The 21,978-nt window shown below is 46.2% G+C and overlaps 13 protein-coding genes across 13 annotated transcripts; 7 read left to right on the forward strand and 6 right to left on the reverse strand. All coding sequences in view use genetic code 12, as the record gives it.

Annotated features, from left to right (window-relative positions):
- Positions 1 to 237: 237 nt before the first annotated feature.
- Positions 238 to 612, reverse strand: MIM1 (Mim1p; the record flags this gene model as incomplete). The annotated part of the gene is made up of 1 exon (XM_066102348.1): positions 238 to 612. The coding sequence occupies one exon, from the start codon at positions 610 to 612 to the stop codon at positions 238 to 240; it is 375 nt and encodes a 124-aa protein (XP_065958292.1).
- A 1,010-nt stretch (positions 613 to 1,622) lies between these two features.
- On the reverse strand, positions 1,623 to 3,071 carry HXK2 (hexokinase 2; the record flags this gene model as incomplete). The annotated part of the gene is made up of 1 exon (XM_002614750.1): positions 1,623 to 3,071. One exon carries the CDS (start codon positions 3,069 to 3,071, stop codon positions 1,623 to 1,625), a length of 1,449 nt encoding a protein of 482 aa, XP_002614796.1.
- A 2,152-nt stretch (positions 3,072 to 5,223) lies between these two features.
- Positions 5,224 to 5,838, reverse strand: FOB63_003708 (uncharacterized protein; the record flags this gene model as incomplete). The annotated part of the gene is made up of 1 exon (XM_002614748.1): positions 5,224 to 5,838. The coding sequence occupies one exon, from the start codon at positions 5,836 to 5,838 to the stop codon at positions 5,224 to 5,226; it is 615 nt and encodes a 204-aa protein (XP_002614794.1).
- Positions 5,839 to 6,127: 289 nt separating this feature from the next.
- GPI2 (phosphatidylinositol N-acetylglucosaminyltransferase) lies at positions 6,128 to 6,961 on the forward strand (the record flags this gene model as incomplete). Its single annotated transcript, XM_002614747.2, has 1 exon — positions 6,128 to 6,961. One exon carries the CDS (start codon positions 6,128 to 6,130, stop codon positions 6,959 to 6,961), a length of 834 nt encoding a protein of 277 aa, XP_002614793.2.
- A 957-nt stretch (positions 6,962 to 7,918) lies between these two features.
- On the forward strand, positions 7,919 to 10,153 carry FOB63_003710 (chromatin modification protein; the record flags this gene model as incomplete). The annotated part of the gene is made up of 1 exon (XM_002614746.1): positions 7,919 to 10,153. The coding sequence occupies one exon, from the start codon at positions 7,919 to 7,921 to the stop codon at positions 10,151 to 10,153; it is 2,235 nt and encodes a 744-aa protein (XP_002614792.1).
- A 335-nt stretch (positions 10,154 to 10,488) lies between these two features.
- FOB63_003711 (uncharacterized protein) lies at positions 10,489 to 10,887 on the forward strand (the record flags this gene model as incomplete). Its single annotated transcript, XM_002614745.1, has 1 exon — positions 10,489 to 10,887. The coding sequence occupies one exon, from the start codon at positions 10,489 to 10,491 to the stop codon at positions 10,885 to 10,887; it is 399 nt and encodes a 132-aa protein (XP_002614791.1).
- Positions 10,888 to 12,736: 1,849 nt separating this feature from the next.
- RBR2 (putative lipase) lies at positions 12,737 to 13,186 on the forward strand (the record flags this gene model as incomplete). Its single annotated transcript, XM_002614744.1, has 1 exon — positions 12,737 to 13,186. The coding sequence occupies one exon, from the start codon at positions 12,737 to 12,739 to the stop codon at positions 13,184 to 13,186; it is 450 nt and encodes a 149-aa protein (XP_002614790.1).
- A 198-nt stretch (positions 13,187 to 13,384) lies between these two features.
- On the reverse strand, positions 13,385 to 14,842 carry FOB63_003713 (uncharacterized protein; the record flags this gene model as incomplete). Its single annotated transcript, XM_002614743.1, has 1 exon — positions 13,385 to 14,842. One exon carries the CDS (start codon positions 14,840 to 14,842, stop codon positions 13,385 to 13,387), a length of 1,458 nt encoding a protein of 485 aa, XP_002614789.1.
- A 1,117-nt stretch (positions 14,843 to 15,959) lies between these two features.
- FOB63_003714 (uncharacterized protein) lies at positions 15,960 to 16,613 on the forward strand (the record flags this gene model as incomplete). The annotated part of the gene is made up of 1 exon (XM_002614742.2): positions 15,960 to 16,613. One exon carries the CDS (start codon positions 15,960 to 15,962, stop codon positions 16,611 to 16,613), a length of 654 nt encoding a protein of 217 aa, XP_002614788.1.
- Positions 16,614 to 17,714: 1,101 nt separating this feature from the next.
- FOB63_003715 (LicD family protein) lies at positions 17,715 to 18,869 on the forward strand (the record flags this gene model as incomplete). Its single annotated transcript, XM_002614741.2, has 1 exon — positions 17,715 to 18,869. One exon carries the CDS (start codon positions 17,715 to 17,717, stop codon positions 18,867 to 18,869), a length of 1,155 nt encoding a protein of 384 aa, XP_002614787.2.
- A 244-nt stretch (positions 18,870 to 19,113) lies between these two features.
- IMP2 (endopeptidase catalytic subunit) lies at positions 19,114 to 19,638 on the reverse strand (the record flags this gene model as incomplete). The annotated part of the gene is made up of 1 exon (XM_002614740.1): positions 19,114 to 19,638. The coding sequence occupies one exon, from the start codon at positions 19,636 to 19,638 to the stop codon at positions 19,114 to 19,116; it is 525 nt and encodes a 174-aa protein (XP_002614786.1).
- Positions 19,639 to 20,051: 413 nt separating this feature from the next.
- FOB63_003717 (uncharacterized protein) lies at positions 20,052 to 20,351 on the forward strand (the record flags this gene model as incomplete). The annotated part of the gene is made up of 1 exon (XM_002614739.1): positions 20,052 to 20,351. One exon carries the CDS (start codon positions 20,052 to 20,054, stop codon positions 20,349 to 20,351), a length of 300 nt encoding a protein of 99 aa, XP_002614785.1.
- An 803-nt stretch (positions 20,352 to 21,154) lies between these two features.
- Positions 21,155 to 21,847, reverse strand: FOB63_003718 (uncharacterized protein; the record flags this gene model as incomplete). The annotated part of the gene is made up of 1 exon (XM_002614737.1): positions 21,155 to 21,847. One exon carries the CDS (start codon positions 21,845 to 21,847, stop codon positions 21,155 to 21,157), a length of 693 nt encoding a protein of 230 aa, XP_002614783.1.
- Positions 21,848 to 21,978: the final 131 nt, after the last annotated feature.

The following is a 21,978-nucleotide window of genomic DNA, read 5'->3' on the forward strand; positions in this document are numbered from 1 at the left end:
CGTTGACCTTAAGAATCCTTGATCATTGTGATCTGTGGCATATCTGCATTATTCAGCATCTAATAGAGAATGTTCTGGGAACATACCCATGGGAGTTTAACGCATAGCAACTACTGTAGCTCCAATTCATAGCCCTTTTATTGAAAGAAGTGAGAGTACCGGCTCAGCCTTGTACTGCGCTCCTCCTCTGCTCTATTAACATTTGTGACAGCTCTTTTTCATCATCTCCGCCTGCTTTTATATATACTTTGGCTTCTGCTTAAGTTGTCTTTGTGGCGGATACACCTTTGCACCCACAAAGCCGTACTTGAAGCCGATTTCGTGGGCGAAAATCTCGCCGAACCCAAGCATGATTCCGTTGATGAACGGCAAGAACAAGTTCACCGCACTCTTGCGCAAAAGATCAAAAAGACTGAATGGCACAATAGTGTCGGCTTCATCGACATCATCAATGTCGTCGATGATCTCCTGCGACTCTTTGCGGCCTTCAAGAATGATGTTGTGGGTATTGGAGATGTCCTCGTTCGAAACCAAGTCTTCAGTAGACATTTGGGACATGGCGACGGCAGCCTCTGTTTCCCGAATGAGAGCCGGGTCTATTGAAAGAGACATGGTGGGGTGGTTTTAGGTGCGCCTTTACATTAGTCGCACTTAAGCACTGGCCTCCTTCACAGAGGCTCTGATTTGCCATTATGCCCATAGAGATGAACGTCTCCTTCAACTTAATGATGAAATGAAGAATATACATAGATCAGGATCGAAAAGTATCTGTTTAGCCTTCGAATGAACTGAAAACATAAGCCTAGAGGTTTTAATGGATGTTTAGAAATAGGCGTGCTTAATCTTTCCGCACTACTTGTGAACTTCTTCTATCTGAAAGCACATTTACAAGCTTAGAATCATGGAAGAAACCATTTAAAATAGTCGGCGTATTTTTATCAGCAGGATGAGTATAGGATCGTGGAAGGCGGTCTAGCTGGGTTCATTTTAAGTGGTAATCACGAGCAGAATCAACTAAAGAAAAGAATATTTCATGTTAAGACAATTACTCTGCCCATTGGGCAAATGTTCAATCACGGAATATTGAAATGTAAGGCCAAAAACGCTGAAACAAGTTCCAACTTATCCTGTCCAGTATTTTCGTCGTCATATATCATTGAGTGGTTAACTTATTCTATAGCTGGTAATTGAGTGACAACTTACTGCTAACTCAGTTTGAGATAGAGCTTATCCTGCTTCAGCTATTGTGAAACTCGTATTCTGTAGTTACTTCATAATACTACGAGCGCACATACTAAACGCTACCTCAAGTTGCATAAGTGATTATTTCAGCTTCTACCATTCGTAAGCCCATGATCTAGTTATTTGGATCTTCAGATGAGTTCTCATCTTCATTCTGCCAGGCTCTGCCGAGGCTCTAAACTATACACATATGTGGCCATGAGCTATGAATCAAATCAAGAAGTTTGATCTAAATCTCAATGATGTTGATCTTATTGAGGTAGTAAAGACAGTACTTCGATGGTAGATTACCCAAATACATTAGCACATTGCAGAAGCCCAGTGCCTTCTTATATCTCTACTAGCGATATACATGACATTTATTCATTCAGACATAGCACTTATTGCTTGACACCGACAGACTTGCCAGCATCCAATCTCTTTTCTGTCAAGGCAGCAATGACAGCAGCACCGACACCAGAACCATCCTCAGCAGGAACAATCACGATCGGGTCTTCCTCATTGTCGGCCCAGCCGAAAATGTCTCTCAAACCCTTGGCTGCTCTCTCCTTGAAGCCAGGGTACTTCTGGTAGACAGAACCATCAGCTGCACAGTGGGCAGTCTTGTAGCCTCTCTTTTTACAGATGGCAGCAATACCACACACAGACAATCTGGCGGATCTCTCACCAATCAACTCAGCCAACTTACGGATGAATTTTCTTTCGGCAATGGTGGTTTCGATGCCCAAGTTGTCGCGGAACAAGTCTTGCACGTCGGACAAGTTCTCGAATGGGTCCTGTTCGATTCTAGATGGGTAGGAGGCGTCCATGACGTAAGCCTCGTCCAACTTGGACAAGTCCTGGTTCTTCAAAACCAAGCCCTTCTTGTGCAAGTCGAGCAAAATGAGACGCAACACCTCACCCAAGTAGTAGCCCGAGATCATCTTCTCGAAAGACTGCTGGCCTGGTCTAGGAGACTCCTTGTCAATGACAAGATCGTACTCGGTTCTTGGCAACACCAAGTGCTCGTTGTCGAAGGAACCGTACTCGCAGTTGATGGCCATTGGCGTTTCTGGGGTCACGTCGTCGCACAATCTGCCTTCCAACTTTGGAATGTCGCCGCAAACATCGTAGTAGGCACCGTTGACACCGGTACCAAAGATAAGACCCATCTTGGTCTCGGCATCGGTGTACATGGAAGCAACAAGAGTACCGGTGGTGTCGTTAATCAAGGCCACAACCTTGACTGGCACGTTCAACTTTTGGATGGCACCTTGCAACATAGGAACAACGTCCTTGCCTTCAACTCCCTCAATGTCAAAGCCCTTGGTCCATCTTTGCAAAATACCCTCGGTGATGTTGTCTTGCGAGGCTGGGTACGAGAAGGTGAAACCCAATGGCAATGGGGCACTGACACCATCTGGGTAGAACTCCTCAATGAACTTCTGCAAGCACTCGGCAATGAAGCTCCACAACTGTTCGGAGGTGCCTGTTCTGAGGTGCTTGGGCAAAGCGAACTTGGACTGGGTGGTGTCGAACTTGTGGTTACCCATCAACTTGACCAAAACAACTCTCAAGTTGGTTCCACCCAAGTCGATCGCCAAGTAGTCACCGGTCTCGTCTCCGGTTGGGAAGTCAAGCACCCAACCTGGAATCATAGGAATGTTACCTCCTTTCTTCGACAAGCCTTTGTTCAACTCGCCGATAAAGTGGTCGGTGATTTGTCTCAACTTTTCTGGCGAAACGGTGAGGATCTGCTCAAAGTGGCGCAACTGCTCAATGAGCTCTTCTGGCACATCAGTGAAGGTGCCTTTTCTGTGCTGGGGTGGCTTTGGACCTAATCTAACCATGGTGAAGTTTTCGTTTGTAGTTGGGGGAAAAAATTCTTTTCAAGAACAGCAGATGAAGTCGCTTTTATAAGTATGCGCGTGGTGGGTCAGCGTGGTATGTGCACTCTGAAAATCTTGGAGCTACTGGAGGAAATTAAAACTGATGAGGGAAAGAAAAACCTCCAAAGAGCGGGGTTGTTCCTACGCTATTTATAATGGCCGTCCTCGTATCTGCCGCGTGGCCTCGGGTCATTTTTCCTGTCGCCAGACACACCAGAATGTTCCGACTTTGCTGGTGTCCATGCGGCATCTTAGGAGAAACCATCAGGTGGTGCCGGAAAAATGCGGCCGCGGCCTGCAGAAAGGCAGGCGTCCAGTGCTCGGGTGATTTTACTCCGCGTTGCTCGCCCGCCGGTGCACGGATGTTACGCCTGCCGCCTAAATCTGGAGAAAATTTGGGGCGCATACGAAATGTCTGGGCGACTTTTGCGAGAAGAATAGCAAAGCTCGGAAACAGAGAGAACCAGGGCAGAGCCCCCACATGTGGCAGACTCGGGGCTGCTGGAAACGGCCACTGTGTTGCCCCATCTTTAGACACTACACGATATTTTTTAGGGAAAAAATGGGGCCCCGGAAAACGTGACTGGAGTCTGCAGGCAACATGCAATTTTTCCGGACAACGCAATGACGTTACGGGCAAGCAAAATTTTTATCTCTGAGACATGGCGAGATTCTGGAATTGGGAAAGTGCCGCCGAGGAAATTAAAGGCTTGCACAAAAAGAATCTTTGGCCCGCCCCATATCACAAACTTGGTCCACAAACATAGGGGTCGGTGGGGCCCCACGTAAAATAGACTCTGTAGCCGCATAAGTGCATGGGTGATGCGATCTTGTCTCATTCGCGACGTGCGGAAAATCCTGGGGGAACCACCAAACAATACCACCGTGCATATGGCCAGTGGGGTTTCAGTAGGTCGGGTGATTTTTGCATGAGGTAAATATGTCATCTGCAGCGTTTTTCCGGGGGTGCATTTTTGCGTGGGGCAATGGCTTTTCGACCGTCTTCTTTTCCTTGGGTTATGTGCACAGTCGACGGTTTTGAGACTATCTTGGCCTCCGGAATAACTATACACGTTCGTGCAGTGTCAAAAAGGTCTTGTCTGTCATTGTCTAATTTTGCTTATACGTGTCTCTTGCTGGCATATTGTAGGCTGATGTCAGATGCTCACTAAACTTTAGCCCTGTAAAGTACAGTCTCGATAGGATTCGAGATTACTTGACAAGACTTTTCATACAAGCCCTAGAATTAGTGTAGTGTAGTCGACTTGCTTTCGCCCAAAAGATACCGCTCAACCCTGAATGGTCTAATGGTTCATTTCAATTCACTAATGATGTATGGATTAGCCTCCATTGGGTCTTCTTCTCATTTAAACTTTGGAACTAGAATTTGGCCCTCTTGGATCGTCCCTGTTAATACCCATTTAACCTCAATGTGTTCTTAGAACTATGCATGGTTTGAAGCATGTTACAAATTCGGACGAATACAAAAATTTATTAGTTTCTATCCTGAGTTTCGAGTCTTAGGTTTTTCGTTCAGCCTTGAGTAGACCCCTGGTTCAGCTACGTACCTGCAAACTTAGTAGTGTAACAACTACCGCTCATTCAAAGTTCCGACAGTTGCTGATTGATTTCTATTGCCTCATGTAGAAAAGAACTCTGCGTAAATGGAATATGTTCATCTCTTTATTAGAGTAAAAGCTCAGTTTTTTCGTTTGCTCATAATAGGCAGCGGAACAAATGATAAGAGCCTGCCATTATGTTCTGTGGTGTCGTACTGCTGGTGTTTCCCCATGAACATTCACAAAATCACTTTTTCTGTGAGACGTCTTAAAACACGGCATCTTAAAGAAGCATGGAGTGATCCTTTTAGCGACCAGTCTTTTGAAGAATGGATGGATGATGCTCTGACAGTATTGCAAATTAGACATGTCAATTATCGAGCATTTAGCAGCATCCTTTTAGCATTCATGAGGTTTCTGAATCTATATTCGGTATTGCCTGTAGCGTACCCTAGTGGCTAGGATTAATCGCAACTTCCTCATAGCCTCTTTAACGGGTGTAGTAGTCTTCAGAATACCATATCCCTGGGGTCTCTGCAGCTCGTTTTGGCGACTCACCATAGTTTCTTCGTAGCTTCGTCAAAATTCCTCATTCGCTGCCCCAAGTCCATTAAATTGTCTTGTACTTCCCTCACATACTCGTTCAACTCCTCGAAATCTTGCTGTTGATTCACCAGCTCGTTTGTGTCTTGCAGAAAGAAAAACTCTTTCATTTTCTGCTTGGTGATTTCCGTCTCCTTTTCGGCGTCTCCCTCGGCCAATCCCCAGTTTCGATTCATCTCCTGAGCCTGCTCGTGCCGCTGGATCCGAGAGCGCTCGTTGGCCTCTTGATGCCTAGCCACCACTTCTTGGAGTCTTCTTTGCGCCTCCTTCATTTCTGCTAGCAGCGTGGAAAACTCTTCATTGAAAAAGGATCCTCGTTTCCGCACATCTTCTGCCATTAGCTTCACGTCATCCAAAACATCAATCTGCGTCCAGAGCTTGTCCAGCATAGCGACGCTAGCCTTTGCTGTAGAGAGCTGGTCAATAGTAGGTAAACTCTCATTGTCTATCGTTGATAGGTCTGTGTTCATGGTTTCCGAGCGGCTCAACCGATCTCGGTATTTGGGGAAAGAGCTGATCAGCGACTGCAGCAGCTGCTTGTTGTGAGAGCCAAAGGGGTATGACATGCTATGAATGTGGCGCCTGGGAAGTATATAGGATTTGTCTGTGATAAAATTCCAAGCCAGCGGAAGAGGGTATGATGTTCAGTGTATTTCTGTGAGATTCTTTTCTGCGAGTGGCCACTAGTTTTGATTTGAATGTGTTTGTAAAAGAAGTTTTTCTTGTTCTTTCATGAACTTCCCAGTCTCGGCTTGCACAAACTTCTTATCAGAAATCTACCTGTGCGAAATTTCTGGCGCAAAAGAACAGACAAAGCCAACATCTCGTAAAAGAACAGACAAGCCAACATCTCCAATGCAAAAAGTGAGATGGAAAAAACTTCTCTACCTTCGACAGCCCTACCCTGATAACTACACCGATGCGTCCTTTCTAGATCAGCTCAAGCGCAATTCCACCGTGGCCAAATACTCATACCGCAAGCTTTTCGCCGATTTTTCTGTTTGCAGTCTCTACGGATCGCTTCTTCTACTTGTGAATGTGAATTTCACAGCAATCTACTCCGATCTCTGGCGTCCGCCTGCGCCTACACTTCTTGCTAGTGCCTTTTCGCTTTTGGTGCTTTTGGCAGATGTGGTGACAGGAAGAAGACACAAGTTCAAAGCTTACGCTGTCCTTTTGCTGATTCTTCTTTTGGTTTCTCCTGTGCTTCGGTCTCTCACAGAATCAACGTCGCTGGACTCCATTTGGGCCCTCTCGTGCTTCTTGACATGCCTCAATGCGGCGTGCCATAAGTACGCCTTGGATCCTACTCAGCCGTACCACTCGATACTCTCCACAAACTTGTCTTTTGCTAACGGCATTGTTTTGGCGTCTCGGCTCAGTTCGTCCACGAGTGTATTCTGCTTTTTGGTTTTCTCCATCGAGGTTTCTGTGCTTATGCCTGTATTTGACTATAGACTCCGACAGAATCTGCAAGCAGCTCATTATGTGCTTTTAGCAGTGGTTATGTTTATAGTGAGCTCCATGTTGTATGTGGTGCACGGAGCGCTCTTGGTTTTCCTCTACTTGTTGGGCATTGTGTTTGTACTGGTTTTCCTTCCGTTGTACTTTGTATTCTTGCAAAAGTACAAGAACGAGTTGCAGGGCCCATGGGACACGGCGAAGCCAATATTGAAAAACGTTACTTAATTTTCACGAACGACATGAATTATAGACTAATGACCACATAGAATACATGAGCCATTACTGAGAAGTGAACAGGATACGGAATAGAAGAGTAAGGCCTATTAATGGAAGTCCTGTTCCCAGTTTGAAGCTATGGAACAATCTCCCCCAGCACTTCTATCACAAGTACATATGCTCCCATATGAGTGAATCTAATTAAGACTCGTACATACTGGCACTAGTGTTAAATCCCATAACTTCACTAATCAAGAAAAAAATATTCCTGGAAGTGCTTGAGGTCTGAACGATATTCCAAAACGTATGAGATTAGAGAATCGATACTTGATCAACAATGAATAAGACAGGTATTTCAAGGCAGACATGAATACATTGGGTAGTATGAGTAGGCAATGGCAATATTTATTCATTCTTCAACCACAAAGCTAAGTACACTTCGTATGCTTAAAGTGTATCAACTGATAGTGTTGTTATCTGTTATCATTCAGGCATTGGTGCTAGTTCCATTGAAGTCTGGCAAATACGAGCTATATTTGAGATACAACAGTTTAGTCCTCCAATTGCTTGAACATCTGCGAAGATGTTATTTTGGAGACAGTTTATTTACCACAGTTCATTTTAATGCAATTCGTGAAATTCGAATGTCTTGTGATACAGTCAATCACATATTCGAGCAAAGTTGCCACTATTATTCTCATTATTCTATTGAGCTTCTACTTTCGTCGCGTGTCTCCATAAATGGCAAAAATACGTAAATTGCAAAAACCAAGAAACGTCGAAGCACACAATCTCACCTATAAACCACAAAAGTACCAAAAAGAAAAACAAAACCACAAGAACCAGTACAAAATCTAAGCACAAGAAAATGTTCTTGCCAGCTTCTCTCCCAACTAAAGACGTGCGCGCACCAACATCTCATAAGTTACTCCAACCTCAACTCAAACACACATAATAGTACCAGCCATGGCACAAAACCCAAACACCAGCAGTCTGATTCTGCCGCCGACAGGCAGTGCTGCAGCGTCAGCAGACGCAAATTCTGCCCAGCAGAAAGCCCAGCCTAGAGGCGGCCAGCAGCAATACACACAGGCAGACTTGAACCGGATTGTCATGGAGTACCTCAACAAAAAAGGGTTTCACAAGACAGAGGCAATGTTTCGGTTGGAGAGCTCCAATGCACCCACACCAGCGGTACCGGCACCGTCGCCTGCAACCACGTCGATGGCCGGCCCTGGCGAGATCTCCAAGAAAAACGACAAGGCCGACCCCGAGTTGAAAGAGCTCCGCGACAAGGTTCTTCGAACAGAGCGGGAGTTGCGCGAAACGAAAGATCGCGAGTTACACTTGTCTAAAGAAAAGGAGTTGCGTGCGTTGAAGGATGAAGAGGAGAAGCAGAGACGAGAAAACGACCCCGATATCTACTATCGCGCATACAGCATCTTACGTGGGTGGGTGGAGACGTCGTTGGACTTGTATAAGCCCGAGTTGCTGCGGTTGTTGTATCCGTTATTCGTGCATTGCTTCTTGGAGTTGGTGGCCAAGGGCCATGTGAAGAATGCCAAGATCTTCTTGGACAAATTCCAAGACGACCATCGCATTTTCCACGGGTTAGAGATCCAGCAGCTCGCAGGAATCTCGTTGCCGGAACACTTGCGGGAAAACAGAATGGCACAGGCGTACCGCAGCAACAAGTACCGTATTCTAGTGCTGAAAACGACCATGAACTTGCTTCTCTACTTTTTGCATGAGAACGAGGCTGTTGGCGGCACCGTGTTGATTCGCATCATTAACCAGTACCTCAACCCAATCATTTCCACCACGCGGCCCGATAAAATCGATCAGGAAGGTGCATCGAACCCGGCTGAAGGCATTCCGGGCTATATCGCCCTGACCAACGAGGTGGACAAGTTTAATGAGCAACCTGTCCTTCTTGGCAAGATGCCGTTGGACGCTGACGTTGAAAAGGAGGTGGAGGCTGAACTCAAGGTCAAAGATGAAACCACAGAGAAAGTGAACGGTAAATCACTAGTGGAAGAGTTTGCACAGATGGCGGCGCCTGACGACGATTCTCCTGCGCCCGATTCCTTGCCGTTGCCCATGAAAGATGCCAGCGACATCCGCCGCATGATTCTTGCGGTGGAAGACCTGCGGTCGAAAATGCGCTTGGGTGCTATCCAGGCAGCAGCACCTTCTGTGTGCATGTACACGTTCCACAACACCAACAACGGCATGACATGCATGGAATTCAACCAGGACTGCAACCTTGTCGCTGGAGGTTTCAACGACAGCTTCATCAAGCTCTGGAGTCTTGACGGACGGCCGCTCCGACTGGTGGTCAAGCGAGACCCAGCGAATGGCGACAACACACGACGGTTGGTTGGCCACAGCGGGCCCGTTTACGGTATGTCGTTTTCGCCCGACAACCGCTACTTGATTTCAGCCTCTGAAGACAAGACGGCGCGCCTTTGGTCGTTGGACACTTACACGTCGCTAGTGTCGTACAAGGGCCACAACCAGCCGGTGTGGGACGTGAAGTTCTCGCCACTTGGCCACTACTTTGCCACGGCGTCGCACGACCAAACGGCCCGTCTCTGGGCCACAGACCACATCTACCCGTTGCGGATCTTTGCGGGCCACATCAACGACGTGGACTGCGTGGAGTTCCATCCAAACCTGAGCTACGTGTTTACGGGCTCCTCCGACAAAACCTGCCGCATGTGGGACGTCCATACGGGCCACGCGGCACGCGTTTTCATTGGCCATACTGGTGCAGTCAATTGCATGGCTGTGTCGCCCGACGGCCGCTGGCTTGCAAGCGCAGGCGAAGACAGCGTGGTCAACATCTGGGACGCAGGCTCTGGCCGCCGTCTCAAGTCCATGCGTGGCCACGGACGGCTGTCTATCTACTCGTTGGCGTTTTCGCGCGATGGCAGTGTGTTGGTGAGCGGCGCAGCAGACAACTCTGTAAGGGTGTGGGACGTGCGGCGCAGCACCGACGATGCTGGGCCACTTCCAGAGGCATTTGCAGACGCCGGAAATAATAGCACGCTAGCGCCGGAGGGGAAGGCGGAGAAAAGGAAGGAGATAGTGGCTACTCCGGACCACATGACCGCGTACTTCACCAAAAAGACGCCCGTGTACAAGGTGCACTTCTCGCGCCGGAACTTGTGTCTTGCGGGGGGCGTGCTTACGGTCTAGAAGCCACAATTACGTTGGTGGTACCATGGTCTAGCCAGAGCCGTAATGAAAACGTTTCTGCTTCGACAACAATTGCACCACGTTGTGCGCCGTGCTATGCAGAACCTTTTGCTGACATTATTGACAATATTGGACGTATTTCTGTTACCGTGTTGCCCTATTTTAGAAACGTGCTCTAAATATAGTGGGGTCACCTGCACGTCAAAGCTGTCAGCGAATCTGGCATGTGCGCTTCGTATATTACAGTCAAGGTCCTGCACGATCTTCTTCTCCGGACTATATAACATCGGGGTCCAGCACACCTCTGTGTCCTATCATCACCTACTTTCCTTACCATGAAGCTCAACCTTGTTCTCGCCACTGCCGTTTTCTCTGCTGTCGTTTTGGCCGCTGACCTGTCTGACTCTTCGAAGGCTTCTTCCAAGACCGATTCGTCTGTGTCTAAGGCCGACTCGTCTGCGTCCAAGACCGACTCGTCTGCTTCTAAGGCCGATTCTGTCACAGACTCGTCTGCGTCGAAGACTGACTCTGCCAGCGACTCTGCGTCTGTTACCGCGGCAGTGACCTCGGGCTCCAGCTCTACCGACACCAAGAGCCACAAGAGCTCTTCGACCAAGACTCACAAGAGCAAATCTTCTTCTTCCAAGTCTTCTTCTTCTAAGGGCGAGGCAATGGCCGGAAGTGTCGGAGGTGCTGTGATGGCTGCGGCTATGGTCGTGAACGCCTTGCTTTAAGTAGCTCCATATACAATCAATGTGCTGTTTACGTGATAATTGTAGTATTATGTTTATGCTTGAAGTAACGGTTAGTGGTGATTCATGGTCACTGCTGCTTTTGTAGGTTGATTGTGGCAACCCAAACGTTTGCTTTTCAACAAATGTCCCAAAAGTTATCAAATAAATGCTCTCTTAGTAATGAATCAGTAAATTATTTACCATAAGTCAACAAAACAGAAAGTTTCTGTTTAGGAAAAATACAGCTAGTGAAGATCTTCACGCAGGGTCCACGTACTCTTGCTATCTGCCTGTCAATTATAATTTAAATTAATACTCTATTCTTTTACGTTCATTGAAAATCAATTGATCACCACTAGCACTTCTGCTTATGGTTCTTGACAATACGTGGATCCATAAAAATTGAACAGGGTATTCCTGCTGCCTTGAAACACAGACCCGCCTATGCTCTCGTAGGTTCTAAAATAGACGTTCTGACATGCATACCTCAATTCCATAGCCTCAGCCTCGTAATGTCCGAGACATAGTGTGCGAAATTATTCAAGAGGCACTTGGTTCCTCCGACAGATTCCGCTTATCTCCGTGGCCCAAGGCTAATGTAGCTGCCTGAGCCCATTGTATCTTTGCATGAACATGGCATGTTGGGCCGTGGAAAGTGTTCCGCGGGTTTAGCAGGAGTGCATCGGAAATAGCGATTTTGCATGGACCAGTCCAACTATGAGCCATTTCTTGCATGAGAATGACCCAAGTGCTTTGCAACTGGAGGATTTTAGTCGAGCAAAGTGTTTATGTAATGATTGACTTTCTATTGGGAGTACTTTTAACACTACGCAATTGATTTGATCCCTATTTTGCCCAATTCTCATTTTGCTCTATTTGCTCGATAATTCTCAATTATACTCAATTCGTTCAATTATACTCAATTCTACACAGTTTTACATAAATCTAGTCAATTACGTCAAAAGTCGATTATTAAGACCAATTATCATGCTGTCAATTCCTCCAAGCCCAGTTAGTCTAGTACTCAATATGTACTCGATATGTACTCCATAAGTACTCAGTTACTCTAGTACTTTCAATATTTCAATAGCCTCAACGCTCCAATCAACTTATTGCTTCAACCACTTGTCAATTACTGTTTCTACTCCTTCAATTACGCTCAACGCAAAAACCCACACCATTCCTCTAACTACTCCCATCATACTTCTTTCCTCTTTCAAATGTACGAATTTCTCCATCATCAATGACATTTAATTTCTCATCCATTCTTCGCTCATTTACAGTTACCCCATGGCTCGATCAGCCTACCCAATCAGCCAATACTACTAGTAATCATATTGTATGCACGAATCCCTAATGCCAATTCTTCCTTATTCCTGTACTTCTATTGCTTCTATCCTGTACTTGTAATTCTTACTTTGTTCAGTGCCACCCATTTGCCAAGTCCCATCAAATAATAAGATGTGAATCGAATTATTCCCATCAGATGATGTCCCGGTACGAATCCCCGCAGCAAATGAAAATTCCTTAGCTGACACAAAATTTGCACAGTTACCGAAAAAAGCCATTGTAGGTCAGACCCTGCGAACTTCTGTTGCCGCGTTGGGTAATTTCCTGCAGGATGGTGCGAACAAACCTTCGCTTCTTCCTCTTTAGGCATGATTCATCGTATAGCCCAGAAGTATAAAATACTGGGCAAAAGGTAATTTTTTTTCTACTTCTCCATTCATCTCTCAGAAAAAAAGCTTTTCTATTTGAGCTGCCATACCCTGTTTTTCTGCTTGTCAACTGTGCTCGTGCCGCTCATCTGACACACTAAAAGGAAATTAACCCCGCATTTCACTAAAAAATGAAGCTTTCTACCCTTGTATCTGCTGGTGCCATTGCTGTTTCATCTGCTGCTGCTGCCGATCTGTCTGAAGTGCAGTTTCTCACTGCCTTTGTTGGAGACTTCCAGCTGAACAAGAAAGATTACCTTGGTTTCATCAAAACTGCCGAGAATGTTCCTCCGCAATTGACCTCTTTGGCCATTAAGGTTGCCACTTACAAGGACGACTCATACACAACCCTTTTGGACAACAGCCAAGTCAATGTGCCTCAGTTGATGTCTTTCGCCACAGAATTGCCCTGGTACTCTAGAATCGAGGCTGAGGCCGGCATTTCCGCAAAAGGAAGCTCCACAAAAGACCATCTGTCATCTTCTGCTTCTTCTTCTTCGTCTTCATCCAAGGGGGCCGGCGCGTCTATGATTGCTCCAGCTGGTGCTGTTCTTGGTGCTGCCGCTCTTCTACTTTTGTAGTGGAAATATGCACTATACGTCATGGTAATGTTACAATAATTGTAGAGAAGAACCTCAATATGTACCCTGACCAATGCAAGCCGTTGCCCTCAAATAAATACGGGCCATCAGAATCTGTGTTATAGTTAATAAAATTCCAGACACATCGCTTCACGAGTATTGAGAATGAAAATGACTATATTAGGAATGGACTTAGTATTAGATTTGTTCAGCTTCCAACTCACGAGGCTGAAGATCGCTTGCAGTCATGAAAAGTAAGACATATTGAAGGTTCCAGAGAAAATTGTCTAGACAATCTGCTGGAATATTATTTGCAAGCTGATGATTGGTCTTGTCCTGATAATATTGCGAATAAAGGTCTGTGACACCCGTTATAAGTACCAATAAGTTTTTGCTGAGCAAGGTCAAGCCCTGTTCGAACGGCGCATTCGAGAGCACAAATCCCCGTGCAGAGTTTTCATACGAGGCAAATTTCTCTGTTTGTTCGGGGTTGTAATACAATGGAAGAACTTTCTTCTCGGGAGAAAGTACATCCACAAGACAGCTGCGAGAGCCAAAGTACCTCATGGGATATTTTAGTGTAATGTTCATGAGCGAAGCCAATATTTCAAGGAGAAGCACGATGTTGGAAAGGCCGGCGTTGATTATTTCATTAGTCTGCTGCTGCTGGGTATCTGCGTCCTTTTGTTGTGAAAATCCAATAAGGCGAAGAGGAGCTGTGCCGTAGTAGCACAAGTCGAGGATTTCTGCCACGGAAGATGGGAATTCCAAACCGGCCAATGCCAAGCGACCTGTGGCCAGCACAAGTTCGATGGGAAAAGCCTGTTGGAGCACCGATCCAATATGGCGAAGCGAGCTGAAAATGTTAGGATACACTGACTTGTGCAACAGATCAAGCAAAGGCGGCACCTGCGCCGCTGCAATTGCCAACCGGTCCATGTATATTTCTTGAAATTGCGGGTATTCCTCCTCTATAAGCAGATGGCCCTTTGAAATGCGGAGTTTTTTTGCGTAGATTTCGGACTGAAGTGTATCGTTAAGCGTTCGTTGGCGAGCAATGTACTTATGGAGCGTATGAAGCTTGAACTTTAGAGCCCGAAGCTGTTCAGATATGGGCGCCTGGCTCTTGGATTGTGCCACCACTTGGTCAATCTGCGTCGCAAGCTTTTCTTTGGCCTGTTGCAACTCGCTCACGCCAACATCAAGACGGGTGATGAGGCGGATGTCGTCCAAAGTCATCGAAGCTTTTGTAACAGATGGCTTGTCGGCATGAGACTTCTTGCGGGCCCTCTCGCTGAGCTGTTCCCGGACACAATAATGGTCATTGCCAAAGCACCAAAGCACAGTGTTTTCGGCAAAGAACTGCTTGTGGTCGCCCGAAAGCGCCCGCTGGGACACAGGCACAAGACTGGCCACGTTCAAACGCAATCTGTACCAAAGTCGCCAAGGCGAGTTTTTGCCGTCTCGCACCCAGAGATTGAAGGTGAGCGGCTCAACAGAGGAAACAGAGAGGGAAACCACGCCAAACAGAAACAGGCCGGAAGCAACTTCGCTCACATACAAAAGCTGTTCTTCCGTATATAACGTGAAGAACGCATCGCCGTCCAAGGGAAAACGTACAAGCTCAATGTGGTGGAGATTTCGGAGGGCGATCATAGATCTTTCACGGGGCAAAAGAGAGAACCCAGCAGATAGGAGGAGGCCAGAGAAAGAGCCTGGTTCAGAATATCTCGATTATCTGCAGGGATGTTATTGTCAAGATAGGTGGAGTTGGAATGCGAAGATGAAGACGATGGGAACGAAAATGAATGAAATAGAGGATATGTTTGATTTCCAATTTTTTTTATGATGGAATCATCAGAGTAATCATAGAATGGTTTCAGAACGTATCAAATAGTGTCAAAAGTATCAAAAATTATCACCAAGTTATTTGTGTCAGAAGACAAATTATATTTAATCGCATGCGCAGGCATTACAATCAACTATGACGAGACTTTTTTTATCGTAGTTGAATTTTTACGTTTTTGTAGGCTGATCAAAAACTCGGTTTATCGAAGGATACGGATGAGAAATATAGGCCACAATGACTCAAATATTACGAGAACTTATCAAAATGGCACAAAATCGTATACGATCAATCAATTAATCTTGAACAATGCCAACGATAAGAGGCTTCAAACACAAAAAATGAGCTCGATCGTAAGAGATAGTAGCTCTAAAGTTATTCCGAATCGTACATTTGAGTTTATGGCAATGAAAGCCAAAAGTCCAAAATGAATGGACTTACCTGACCAAGAAGGAGCTGCTGGAATTCAGCAGACTACACCATTTAGGACAAATGCAACTGAGCAGAAAACATGTATACTTGAGTGATCAGCACCATTTCTCGAAAGCAAAATAGAAGACAATAGAAAGATGACCACAGAAAAGTCAGAAAAGACGAGATGATACATGTGGGTATTAACGTGATACTAATTTTTCAAAAAGAGTAAGCAAGAATTATATACTCATGGAATTGTTATTCGCTAGAAATCTCCGATGATCATCCTAAATTGCAAGTGCGAGGATTCTCTTTCCAGGTTCGGTTGCAGAGTCTATGCTCAGACTTCATACACATTGGCCCATGCACATTTTGGCATGAATCAATAGCGCAGGCCCACACCAAGAAGCTTCATACACTTCCAATAGTCCAATTTACATTCAAGCACTTCCCAAGTAGAAATTCTGTCGTGTCATCCTGCACACCACACCAACCTCCGGCCTCCGCTTAACTATGACACATATGCCCCACCATCTTTTCTGTGTGGCCCACTTCTGCGAGCTCCATGGCCCGCTGACTTTGCTATGTACCCAGAAACAACTGCACGTGTCTGTTTGGCCCGGCTCGCTGCTGGCCCTGTGTGCCGCATGCGCCCTATCTCTTCCGAACGGTGCCACCAGCGTTGTTTCCGAGACCCGTGACTGTCTGTGGGTTTCCACCAAGTACCCGACGTCGCAGCAGATCTACACGTCGCTCATGAAGCTAGTGATGAAGTGTTTGTCGGTGGAAAGCGCTGCGGATCCGCTGAAGCCTGTGTTTTTCGGAGACACCGCCAGCGGCTTCTGTCTCGCCAAGGTTTTCAGTCTTCGGGACGTGCACGCGAGGGGCGGCGAGCGCAAGTACGCTTTGATGCTTGTGTCGGACAGCGAGCTGGCCGTGGTGCATGGCTGGGGCGTGGCGGCCCAGTATTTTGCCGAAATCATCACGTTGGTGCAGCGGCAGGTGGAGAAGCGGCGTGAGAGCTCGCTCCTGGGCGGCGTGGACCCGGAGCGGTACTTGCGGCGGTCGAAGAACGTGCCCAAGTCGTTGGTTGAGTTGACGGGCGACCTGCAGATTTTCGTCAAGTTGCACCGGGTTGCGGCTGAGCTTTTGGCCGACTTGAGATAGCTTTGCATTGGGTGTTGGTGCCAGCACTTTCGGTTCTGCTTTCAGATGGCATGAGTTTCTGACTGTCGGACAATCTCATGAACTTGCCGTGGGAAGATAAAATATGGGAATGGGTAAAGAACTCGGTTGACACTGATATTAGTTCTAAATAGACGGAATGGATCAATTTGGATACGAGCAAACTACTGCTATGTAAATTTACGTCAAGCCGAAGAGTAGACAGATTTACAGAGAAGAGGTCGGAACCACAAACATTCGGATCTCGTGAGTGATAAGTCTATGAACCTTTCTTCAATAATCGTCACTAGATTAGCAAACCAAAATAGTTGTAGATTCTTACATAACAATCTCATTCACCGTGATTTTATTCAGGCAAAGAATGTTCCCAAGCAAATTAATCAACTGCGAAATCAATGTGCGAATCCTATGCGAATACACTTCTACTGTTCCATCCTCATCGCTTGTACTGCCATTTATGTTCTGTATGGCTACTATACTGCTGAACGGGAAATCACCGTTCTCGATATAGAATCGTTTTCCCAAAACCGCCATCCATTAACTCGCAAATCTTTTATACCGTGGCCATTTTGGGATAATCATTCATTCCTACACGACAATGGATGGGACCAAGAATTGGCTCGTTTAAGCGTGGAATATGATTCAAGATTTGTGCCCGCTCTTTGGCTTGCTTTCCTTATTTCAGATTTTGGAGCTAATGTCTCGCTTCCATTCAGTTGGGCAACGTATCTCGGGTTACCAAGTAAATTGGACAACTGGCATGATTTAGTGACTTTAAACTATAGAAATCTGGAACCCATTCACGCCCCTGATGGATTTCCCGACCTAAATATCTCTGGCCCCTTGGACAGGCCGTTTTCTGAAGCAAGTCGCAGAAGTATTGGCGCAAGCTATTTGATGTACACTGCGCCATATCCAAGGACAGTGACATTATTGGGCGTGGGGCCATTACAAGGAGAAGAAAGGCTTCCACTCATATTGCCAATTTTGAATTTGGAAAGAGGTAGCCAAAGAAGGGATCTTCAACTCTTAGTTCAAATGTATTGGGCTCAGTATGCCGAAAGTACAATAGATCTCCAGCTGATGGCCGACATACTTCGGCAGAAATGGGAACCCATGGAAGATAGCACGAAAAGATACCACCCATACGTGTTTTCTGCAAATGTTTCGGCACCGACAGACACACCTGCGTTTGAAGTCACAGGTCCTATTCTGGATAATGGATTCAAGTATTTCCACGAAGCTCTTCTTGAAACGGGTCCGCATGGGTTCCATTTTGACTGGAGATTCTTTCAGCGTGAAAGATACAGCCAATATGAGCATCAAGAAATCATGCACCGTCTTTCAAAAGCGTGGCTCAGGTATTCTCGCCAAATGGGAATTGTATCATGGTTGGCTCACGGATCACTTTTAGGATGGTCATGGAACGGGCTCAATATGCCATGGGATGATGACTTGGATGTCCAAGTATCTTTCCAAAGCCTTGTATCATTGGCACGTTACAATCAAACTTTAGTGGTGGACTTGACCGATGATACTACATTTTCTGGTGGACATCTGTACTTTCTTGATGTCAATCCACATTTCACCAACAGAAGTCACGGCGATGGAGAGAATGCCATAGACGCAAGGTTTATCGATGTTGACTCTGGCATGTATGTTGATATCACAGCTTTGTCCATTGGACAGGATTTCAACGCTGCAGAAAAAACCGACGCCTTTCACCAAATTGTGGATTCAGAGTATCTTCATACCATGGCATCCGTAGGCGAAATTCAAGCTAATGAGTTTAAGAAGTATCAAGAAGACTTACGGGAAAAGGAGACAGCACTTTGGTATAATAAGCTGTTGATGAGTTGCAAAGACAACCATTATTACAACATAGAAGAGCTAATACCTCTCCAGGGGACGTACTTTGAAGGTGAACGAGCTTTTGTCCCACATGAGTGGAAAAAGATTCTCAATAGAGAGTTCAAGCATGGACTCCGGGATCAGGAATATGGCGAATGGACATTTCGACCGTATTTGGGCATTTGGGTCCCAAGAAAAATATGCAAAGGCGACTATCATGGAAAGCGATGCAAACATGCTGAAACAATAGCTGAGCTGAAATTAACACAGCCAATGAGGCACCGCAAGGGGAAATTTGACAAGGCTTATCGGAACCAAAGCAGGGCAGACCTGTGGTTGATGCGAAGAAACAAGCGACTTTGGAAGTTGGAACTAGAGAAAAGGTAATCGTCAAGTGGAACTGGAAGCTACTAATAGTAAGGTCGGAATATGACCTGGAATAGGAAGCTTATAGTTTGGAATGGAGAGAAAGAAACCAAACGGAAAGCGAAAGGCTGGATATATAAATAATAAGTTCAATTAATACCCATCATTATAGTTACTGTTGCATACCATTAATCCAACGCCTATGTATCTACTCACCATCTCTTATCTAATTCGACTTTAAGCACTTCACCTTTGTCTTTCTTGGTCAATAATCGTCTAACGAAGGCACAGCCTTTTTGCGGGCATCCCGTCCTCCTTCTAGACTCGAAGAAATCCGACTGAACGGCCATAGCACAGTCACAACTTTCCCCACCACAAGAGCCTGACTAATGGGTCCGAAATTGTTCAGATCCACCGAGTGGAAGGCATTATCGCCCTCGACCCAAAGATGATTTCGAGGCACGAGCGCCTGTTTCCGTGGATATGCCGAATCTCGGGGTATTATGGTGTCACCCTGAACGCCAACAACACGTTTGGTCAAGAGTTTTTCCGGATCGGACGGCGACCGGAACATGACAATGTCTCCACGCGAAAGGGCACCGGGCCGCTTGACGCTATGTTTTTGTAGAAGAACCACATCTTTAGCGAGAGATTCTGTGCCAGGATTGAAAGTAGGCGCCATGGAGGAGCCGTGGATCTGACACGGCAGATAAAGATGGTCGAGGGCGACGAAAACCACGGGAAACCACGTGAGCGTAACAAGCGCAGTTTTGATGTGGGGAAGCGCCATGACTTGTTTTCAAAGATGAAGATTCAGAGATGCAAAGATGCGACGATGGAGTAGATGCGAATATGTGGAGGCGAGGAAAGGGCGAGGAAAGGGCGCAGAAAATAGAAAATAGACAGGGCGCACAATACTGATGAAGGAAACACAGAAGTTGGGCGATAGCTTTTTAGAGATATTGAGAGATGCTTTATCAGAGAAATTGTGAGCTTATAATACATTATCAGGTCAATGCAGAAGCCTTAACAAACAACGGCTGACGTTCGGGACCAGATTGCTCTGGTGCGCCCTACTTCTTCGGCTCGACTTGTTCGCACCACCTCGACTTGCTTTGTTCGGCGCGCCTGAATTCATGTCGCAGCAATATCTTTCGCGCTTTAGTTCATTCCATTCGTCTTTTCTTCCCTCATCTATTCACCATGTCTGCTCTCGACCAAATCATGATGGAAGATATTGCTCGGAATTGCCCGCAGCAGTTTCTTGCCTTCCACCAATGCATGTCCAAACCGCCGTCCGAGGCCGACTGTGTTCTTGAACAGAAAAACCTCAGTCTGTGCATCAAGACCAGTGTCCCTGTCTTCCAAAGAATCCAGGGTCTTTGCGCCGGAAAACTTCAGGCATACGAAGCTTGCTTGAGAATGAATGCGTCCAACCAAGGCGCTTGTGAAGGCGACCTCAAATCGTTGCGGGACTGCGCTCTGGGTGCTGTGGCAAAATAATGTAGATATAAGGAATCAAGATGGAGACGTTTTGTTGCTCTCTGCGGCCACATACTAGTCTGGTCAATATTTCTCAAAGGAAGGGGCTCTAGTAAGGCTTATCAAACTTTATAGATGTTACACACTGCTGTGGACAGACATTGATAATGCCCTCGCTTACATACCGAGCGGAGACCTAATGTTTCCGGCTCTCAATACAAGAATATCCGCCAATCATGAACGTTGTTTGTGGGAATGTTAACGTTTTCAGATTTGACGATTGGATACACACTGGGATGTAAATTGCCAATACCAAGCCTTAATATCAGAGACAAACGTGAAGACACATCCTTGTGAATCAATCACGGCTTACACTGATCATGCTACGAAAGAGGAATCGTGAGTAAACGTACGAAATGTTTAATTAAGAATCTTGATGACGAGGTTCAACTTTACTTGCTGGGTCAAAAGAATTAACAGTTCCCCAATGACGATTTGACAGAAGATTGAACTTGTATCCTAATAAGATCTACTGAGCAGATTACCTCATGTCACAGTGTTCATGCCAAGATAAAATACCTTTAAGTTGTACGAACGACGATAAACCATATACATGAGGCAGCCTGTTCGAGTATGGAGTTCAAGTTTCGTAACCGAATGCGCATAAAGAGTTGCCTCTTGGAAAAATGGACAACCTCTAACACTCCAATGTGATAAGCTTAGCGAACATTTCCACTTCGCCATATCTCTGCGAATCATTGCATTATTCAGTGTGATAGCTTCAACCAAGTCCAAACCCATCACATTTATCCGTCAGATCGCAGCTACTTGGCCAAGTACTTTTGAGGAACGTTGGCCACATGCACAGGACTAGCAAAGTTCTTGGAAAGCTTTCTGGCATTGGCGTCCTTATCGTGCGTTTCGTCAATCTCATGCAAGTGATGCAAAAGCTCGTGCTCAATGTCCTCCTTGTGTTTCACGTGCACGTCTGGGTCTTGGTCCCGGTGGTACTTGTTCCAGTGGTGGTTTTCGTATTCGGCTTCGAAGTCCATGTGGTGGCCGGGGCCGAAACCGAAATCTGGCAACTGGTTGCTCTTGGAGAAGTCCATCCACTCCTCTCTGGACACCTGCCCATCATGGTCAGAGTCGACCATCTTCAACACTGTCCGCACCACCTTATCCTTGTCTTCTTTGGAAATCTGTTCGTTGTGGTCGTGCTCGCCCATCCCGCTTCCGTCTCCAACGACAGAGTCACGGGTCAAGCCGTAAACGTACAAAATGTCCGTCTCGGTCCAGTAGCCTTTGTTTTCCAAGTCGTGGAGAAGGAAAAACGACAGCGGATCAAACTCGTCCATCTCGTGTTCTTCCTTCATGTGCCACTGCTCCCACGTGAGATCGGCCGGTTTTGGAGCCGGTTTCCCATGTGCCAAAGTGTGTCCGGTGCACAATAGTGCCAATGCAAGAGAAGAAAGTTGCATTTCTTGTCTAGCTTTTGGTGTTGTGGCCTTTGCGCTCATAGAAGCATGCACCCGTACACCAAATGACAATGATAGACATGACTGTTGGAAAATTAGAGAGTATCTGATGCACTCGTACGTCGGAAAGCCTGGCTGCTTATTGAAATCACCCAAAGTGACGGATTTCTACT

The sequence above is a fragment of the Clavispora lusitaniae genome, assembly GCF_014636115.1.
Source record: "Clavispora lusitaniae strain FDAARGOS_655 chromosome Unknown tig00000185_pilon, whole genome shotgun sequence".
Lineage (NCBI taxonomy): Eukaryota > Fungi > Ascomycota > Pichiomycetes > Serinales > Metschnikowiaceae > Clavispora > Clavispora lusitaniae.